The sequence below is a fragment of the Cibotium barometz genome, chromosome 38, assembly GCF_041138505.1.
Source record: "Cibotium barometz isolate CiBa-2024 chromosome 38, ASM4113850v1, whole genome shotgun sequence".
Lineage (NCBI taxonomy): Eukaryota > Viridiplantae > Streptophyta > Polypodiopsida > Cyatheales > Cibotiaceae > Cibotium > Cibotium barometz.
This window is the reverse complement of record NC_141083.1, coordinates 43,731,869-43,739,690: the sequence shown is the minus strand read 5'-3', so window position 1 is coordinate 43,739,690 and position 7,822 is coordinate 43,731,869. Positions and strand designations below refer to the sequence as shown.

General features: G+C 41.7%; 1 protein-coding gene across 1 annotated transcript; it reads left to right on the top strand.

The window, feature by feature from the left end:
* Positions 1-857: 857 nt before the first annotated feature.
* On the top strand, positions 858-1,543 carry LOC147616755 (uncharacterized). Its single transcript, XM_086777199.1, has 2 exons — positions 858-1,156; positions 1,257-1,543. Exons 1-2 carry the CDS (start codon positions 886-888, stop codon positions 1,541-1,543), a joined length of 558 nt encoding a protein of 185 aa, XP_086633325.1. The 5' UTR covers positions 858-885.
* The last annotated feature ends 6,279 nt before the right edge of the window (positions 1,544-7,822 follow it).

Here is a 7,822-nt window from a genome sequence, read left to right as displayed (position 1 = left end):
AAGGCCAATAGGAAAAATACATGTGTACAAAAACGTTGGGTTATTAAATCTTGTGGTCAAAGGTGGAATCTTACCTTTTTCAGATCTGCCAGCAAAGAAAATCTTCAATATCTTTTTTTTAAATATTTTTTTAAAGGAAAAGTTTCAAAAAGTTAACCCCCCTCACGTCCCTCTTCCCTCCAAAAGTAGGGGCGTGTTTCTCTCTCCTCCCTTTTAGACTAACCCACTTTCCCCATCTACCACTCACTACACCCTCACTTGCAGCCCTATCCTTCATCCCCAACTTGAGGAAAGCTCTTTGCTACCACCTACTCAGAGAAAGCTCTATTATCAGCCTCTTTCTCTCTCTAGAGGAAGCTCTGTTATCAGACTCTATCTCTAGGTCTCTCTCTCTCTGTGTGCAAGCAGGCACCTAATGCAATCTCTCATTAGCTTTCTTTTGAGGAAAGCTCTTTGCTACCAGCTACTCAGAGGAAGCTCTGTTATCAGCCCTTCTCTCTCTCTCTAGAGGAAGCTCTGTTATCAGACTCTCTCTCTCTCTCTCTCTCTCTCTCTCTCTCTCTCTCTCTCTCTCTGCATGCAGGCACCTAATGCAATCTCTCATTTGCTTTCTTTTGAAGGTTTAGCTTTCTGTGTGTGTGTGCATGTGTGTGTGTGTGTGTGTGTGTGTGTGTGTGTGTGTATTGTGTGTGTGTGTGTATGGATTTGCAGCAAACTTCTTTGAAGCTTTAGCTAGCTCTCTCTCTCTCTCTCTCTCTCTCTCTCTCTCTCTCTCTCTGAGCAGGTATTTGCTTTTTTGCCATATTCTTAACATTCACTTTCTTTTCATTTGGGCCATCTATGGCTCTTCAGTGTGTACGCAGGCCATCATCCACTATCGAGTCCATGGCTATTTCCACAGTACAGGATGATGAAGGTTATTGGATTTCTACCGTTTTTAAGCGGTTCATGTGGATAACAATGCAGCCCAGTTTGAGGGGTGCACACAAGGTTCCTCGAAGGCACATGGCTTCCACAAGCCATCACTGGAAAGGAAGGATCTTAGAATTCAAAGTTTGCAACAAGGATGGAAAGCGGCTTGCAAAGGTGCAACATGTTTACACCTCAAGCCAAATACATCTTGAAGATGAGAACTCACCACGGTTCCCAACTAACTGTAAGTTTCAGTCCTTGTTTAATGTTTCTTTGCTTTGGAGAAATGCTTGCATGAAGACTATGTAAATATCAAGAACTCCAATGTATTCTATTGTATGCAGATGTTTTCCCTTCAACATGTGTGGAATGGCAGCCTCTAGAATGTTTTACAGGGACCTTCGAAGCATGTCATGTTGATCTAGGTAGGCTTATGTATGCTGGGGAAACAAGTTCCAAACTTGCAAATAGAGGAGTATTTTTCATTGCTGCAACATATGTTGTGCCACAGAGGGGAAGGTTTGGAGCACTTGAGCCAATTTCTCCTCCTGCACTAAATAGCCCGGAATGGCCCATTCCAGACCCCACTACAATGGAGAGCTTTCAGCGCAGGATTTTCCATGACATTTAAAGGCTGCATATGGATCCCACAGGATAAGTGTATCTCTTTTCATGCCTTTACATGTGTTTATTGCTATTTTCAAAGCAGGCATGTTCCATCGCACCCCAACAATGTGGATAAGCAAAGATGGGGCCTTTGAAGCTCTAGATACATTTCTAAAAGGCGATTGGACCACCAAGGTGGCAGAACATAAGGGCGATGTAATAAAGTGCTCAGCGGTAATGTCAATGGTAAGATGCAGGTATCAGATAGGCAAGCAAAATCTAACTATGGTGTACCCTATTAGAAGGTGGAAATGCTCGCATGGTGAATGGGAGGCTTTGGACTCTGATCTCTATGCTAGGGAGGAGGTAGAACTTCATATTGAAGTTCACCCAGGAGAGGAGCATACAGTGGTAGTTAATGATGATTGGAATTTTGCTCAGTTGAGAGATCGTATTGTCATGTCCTTTAATGTAAAGAACCAATTCAAGTTTGTTGTTTCTAATCGACCCATGCGCGTCAAAGGTCAGAGAAACATACACTCTGTGTGTCATTGGAGCCCCCTAGGGTCCTTAGCTTGAGAGACTGTTAAGTTGCAGACTTAGGTAACATTTTGAGTGATTTTGGGCGATAATTTGTAGCGGTGTACTTTTGAATACAAAATTATTGATTGCACCATAGTCCCAATGTCATCTGTATTTCACTGCAAATTGGATTTTAATTTTGTTAATTTTAAAATTTTTAAGTATGTTCTATAAATTTATTAAACTTTATAGTGGAATGCTTTATAAGAATAGGTTTTGCTCTATAAAGCTCATTTCATTCTTAAGATCTTACAGTTTCTATTTCTCTTCAATATCCCGCCATGGCTTCAAGCTCTAACTCGCTACGCGCAAAACTTGAGAAAATTGGGCTCTCAGCAGGTGCAGGTGAGAACATCGCCATTTTTGAGGGGGTGATCGATATGCAAAAAACTATAGACCTTCATGCAGAGGCTTTTCAAGAGCAGGTCCAGTACATGAATGATGTAGTGGCACAATATGTCGTGCAATTGCCTGAATCCACCACTAAATGGGTTCCAGTGGACTTAATCAGGCATCTGTACCATGGTGACAAGTCGTTCCGATTCTTCAGGCTCAACCGATTTTTGAAAGGGCTTACATCTAGCAATTATAGGGTCGAAGATGATGACACCGTTTATGAATTGCAGGTTGGTAATGTAGGCACCACCTTCCTTTCATGGGATATGACGTTAGCACTGTTTCTGCAAGAAGCCAGGGATACATAAAAAAAGAAGGGAAAGGCAGTGAAAAAGGAAGTAGCTCTTGTGAAGGAATCCAAAGGCGAGGTGGAAGAGGTTTTCTCAGGAAGCGTCCATGGCCTTGGTGCTTCTCCAACAAGGGTCAACTGAGGATGAAGAGCCTCATTGTGACCTCGAAGGGGATGAAATTGTGGAAGAGATCCCTGAGTTGGATGTAACCACTTTGAATCCCATCATCATGGATAACAAGGAATTTCTTTTCCTTGATGACATTGGTAAATCCTTGGGGTTAAGGGAGGATGAGGCCTTAAGCATATTAGCAATTGGGTCTGGTTTCTGCAAAGAAGACACACTTGAGCAACAGACTGTAGGTGTACAGATTGATTTTGATGACCATGATCTTACCAAAGCGCTAGCATTCCAAGGTTATGATACAGAACGTATAATTGAGGAAACTGTTTCCAATGCTCTTGTTGCTATAGAAAATGTAGCAGCAGAGCAAGAAGCATTTCAACCACATAAGCGCTTGCATGTAGATACATCAGTTGAGCAGCGTGGAAGCAGTATAGACATATGCAACCCACGCATTAGCCAATGTGATGATGACATTGAGGTGGGGTTAAATCAAAGTTGTGCCTTCATATTTATAAGTGAGTTATTACTAACACCTGATTTTTTTCTCTTGTAGAAAGCTTATATTTTTGACAAGTTTGCTGCACGTGGAGGTGGAGTTCGTGTGCAATCCGATGGACGAGACACCTCCCTGATTCATTACCTTCCTAGCCTCTCTCCATCATTTATTCGAGTAATCCATTTAGAGTACTCTGAGGAGGCACAAGCAGAGCTCATCAAGTGTAAAGCCCTAAGTGGGGTTCTCACCGAAGATGGGCTAGCAAATAATGCAAACAAATGTATACTTATTAGCAGGGAGGCAGCCATGTACACATTTGCAGGCAACTACACCGGCCATGTGCTAAGCCACTGTGCCACTTCAATCTCCAAAGGTGTAACCAATCCTATTATTATAGCTAATAGCCTAGGTGAGAAAACCACACAAAGTGACGAAGCTAAAGAAGCTCTCAGAAATCTTCTTAGGAACTTGTAATTTTCTTTCTACGAAATCAATACAAAATGTATACTTTTTTAATTGTAATGTTTCTAAGAAGTCTGAACCATTTCTCTTGTTTATTTGTTGTGTCAGCACTGTGCCCTCTAAACTTTTGGCAGGCATGTGAATGTGTAGGAAATTTCATTGATAATGATCAAATATTTGTTCTTTGAATGTCACTTAACATCCAGTTGAAATCTGGCAGTACAAAATTTGAACAATTTTTAAAAAATCAGAATTTTTTATGTTTTTTGATATTTGTAAGCATATTTTTCATCAAAAAAGTGCACATGATGCTGGATGTTGTCAAAAAATTAAAAAAAAGGGCTGTGCGCTACGACACGAATTTCAGCCTTTCAAATTGCAGGCCAGGCTTAAATTCGCGCCGTAGCGCACAGCCCTTTTTTTGATCATTTTTTCACACAAAAATGCATTGTGTGCACTTTATTTTGATGATTACTCTGCCTAGAAACATAAAAAAAAAGAAAACTGTTGCTTTTTTAAAAAATGTTCTATCTAATGCCAGACTTCACCAGGTGATTTTGAGCCCCAAATAACTTTTTTTTTGGTCCCTGAGCTTTTCTAAGGCCTTATTGAGCTTTAAGCCTTTTTTTCAGACCGAAAATAAATTCAATATAATTTTGTTTCTGCACTATGTAAGGATCCTCTGTTCAATGCCAACAACAATGCCACGTATAACAAGATAATGTTTCACAATCACCTTATTAGTAATATAAATTTTGTTCCTGTTTAACTAAGGCTCTTAATACATGATCAACAGTTTCTCTCATTCAAACAACAGTACAAGAAATGAAATGTCTGCTTTTATAATAGTTGAAACAAATGAATACATTGGTTAACGAGTCATTGACAATATCTTATAGATTCAAAAAAATATATTACAATGTCGAGATTACAAAAGGCACAAAGGCCGCCGCCTAAAAGCTTAATCCTATCCTATAAAGCCTTCCTTATGGAGCGCTTTATCCTGACGTAAACGTAGTGCAAGTGCCATGTCCAACAGGCTTTAGGGTCACCCTTTTGGCGTGAGCATGGCACAGCACCGAATCTTGAAACAGAGAGACCAAAATTGTTTTTGACGCCTCTTGGAGGGCGCCGTACTCTGTACCCGAGTGACCCTGTCTCACTGTACTTGTCGATGACTTCTTTTACAACTCTTGCAAAGGGGGCCTTCGCCATGATGGGGTCTGTGCTCTTTTGGTACTTTCTGATTTCTCGCAGAGCCACGGTCCCTGGTTTCCATCTTCTCTTCTTGTTGGCTACAGGGGGTGGTGGTGGATGCGACCTCTCTTCCCATGGTTGTCTATCATTTCTAAATTTTTTTCGCCTTTCTTGCTCGGCTGGATCTAGATTTAGTCTTCTCTTACTTGCTTCTGCCTTCTTCTTTTCTTGTTCTTGTTTTAATGTGCGTGCTTCTTGAATTCTTTGTTCCCGTCTTTCCCTCTCCCTTTGCACCTCCTGCTCCAGTCTTTCCCTCTCCCTTTGCTCCTCCTGCTCCAGTCTTTCCCTCTCCCTTTGCTCCTCTACTTGTCGTCGATCCTCCTCTTCCATCTCCACCTCTTGCTGCCTGTTTGCACGTCCTTCTTTCTCTTGACACGAATCTTTATTCTTTGTTTTTTAGGTGGAGACGGGGGCTGACGCCTCTCAAGTTCCTCATGTAGTGTTTGTGCTAAGAGCCTATCCTGCTCTTCACGATGGCTTATTTCCTCTACTTCATAGAGTCAGCAGCCTGTTGAAACTGCTCTTGCTCAATACACAGAAGTGCTTCCTGGTCTTCCTCAAATGCGACCCTTAGCTCCTCTTGTAGCTGCTGAGGGAATAGGGCTTGTTGTTGCTCTCTTCTTCTATGCTCCTCCTCATCAATCTGGCGTTGTTGCTCTTCCAGCACACGCTCCTGCTGCTCAGCCTCTAAGAGGGGAATGGTGTACGCGTGGCTCTAAATGAGCCGGTGTCTCCAGGCTGCTTGGAGACATCCTCAATATTGTCCAGTCCTGAGAACACATCCGGCTGTACATCTTCTTGTCGGGTCTCTACCTCTCTGTCCATGCTTGTATGCTTCTTTTTGATATGTTTTTGCACTTGTTGAAATGCCTGTGCCGCGGCTACTGCGTGTATTAAGTTGTGTGCACCAGACGGTACGTTTGGGCTCTCAGTTTTGCGTGTAGTGTGCTTAGTTCTAGCCATCCATTGACTTACACGAGTGAATGAACGTGAAAATGTAATTTTAAAACTCACTTTCACAGGTTTATATAGTTTTTGAAAAAAAACTTATTAATAAAAAAAATCTCGACATTAATAAAAAAGCTCTAACTAAAAAAAGGCTACAATTTTCTAATATGGAACCCATTTTCGACCCATACGCCTACGCGCAGCGAACCACTCACGCATCCCATGCACGGCACTTGATGCTCGCCATGCAATTGCTCGTTGCAGATTGACATTTTTTACAACCCTTCGTAGTAATGACACCTGCCCTTTTGGTTTCTGTCGGCGTCGACCTCCCAAACTGCGATAAAACCAATTAAACATCTCATGCAAGGCATTACTTTTTTCCTTACCACCTCCACCATGTCGCGTGTTCTTAAAGTATGCTGCCTTAGCTTGATAATGAGAGTGCTCCATTCCTTGGGTGCTCCAAATTGCCATTGGACCATATTCGTCGAGAAAAAATTGTGCGTGGGCAAATATAATGTGCTGCAACAAAGATCATATCAGAATTTTACTATTTGGCGATTAATATCAGTAAATAGATAGAAAGGTAAATACCATATAGTGGGTGATATGTGTTTCTCCCCATGCATCAACCATTTGCTGAGTAAATGTATGTATTGCAGTCTTCAAGTTTGCAATCTCCTCAGCAACACGTGGAGCCTTTTCTAGCAATTGAATCATTTTGTCAAGTGACTCCCACAGCCTTGCCCGCTTGAGACCAAGCTCTGCATTATTCCCACGATAAGTGGTGCATTCACAAATGGCCTTCCATAATTCATATTTTGTGTGACTATTGTACCCCTCGTAATTTGAGAGAAGGTGTCTTGCTTTGGACCCACCCATGCATATTTTGTTTGGATTATCCTGACCCGGTCCTGACTTTTTAGTATCCTTAGTCAACTTTACTGCACCACCATGAAGCCCCACACTTGAAAGGACATCTTCCAGCTTACTGATGCATTCGTTGCGAAGATGTTCAGGCTCCATATTCCATGCATAATTGATATGTAACTTCAGTAATTTGTCCATTATGCGTAACCTAGCATGAAGCGTGCAAATATGAACACGGGAAAGTGGAATCTCTAATATAGGGCTCCATGAGATATCTTCTTGATCACGATTAGGCGGACAATTGGTATTACAATTCATGATGCCATTAACCCACTGCATAGGTTTCTTTGGATCTTTGTTTTGCGTTGCACTCATTGAAGTTGGTTGTACATTTTGCTTGCCCTTTGCATGAGATTTGGTCGTCTTGGTGGCTGCAACCTTGCCTGAAGCTTTGCCGTTGATCAATATACTCTGATTTTGAATGGCAGCAATAAATACATGGAAAAAAAGTATTTGCCCCTAGCTTGCATCCCAGCATACACTTCAATGTCTTTAAATCACCTGCCATGTGCCACTCAACTGTAAATGTTCCTACATCTTCCACATGCAAAGTTTCTCCTTTTGATTGCAATGATATGACATTTGGGATGCCTGTCCGGGTAAGGTACCATCGCAATGTATCATTCATCCTGTGGAAGCTCAAATGCTGCCAACCACCATATATTCTTTTCTGATTGCACTCCATAGTAATCTTTTCCCTGAGATTGACTTCCCTTGTTGGAATTTGAGGCTTGTGCACTACAGTCAAGAAGATTATCATCCTGTTCCAGATTTCCTTTGATAGCCCTGTTCATAAGTGTTAGGCTGACTCTTT

What these genes read in the sequence shown, in the direction of transcription:
- LOC147616755 (XM_086777199.1), top strand. Translation starts at nt 886, where the DNA reads ATGGCTATTTCCACAGTACAGGATGATGAAGGTTATTGGATTTCTACC. An exon ending in ACCACGGTTCCCAACTAACT is followed by an intron (nt 1,157 to 1,256) that starts GTAAGTTTCAGT and finishes TATTGTATGCAG; the next exon opens with ATGTTTTCCCTTCAACATGT.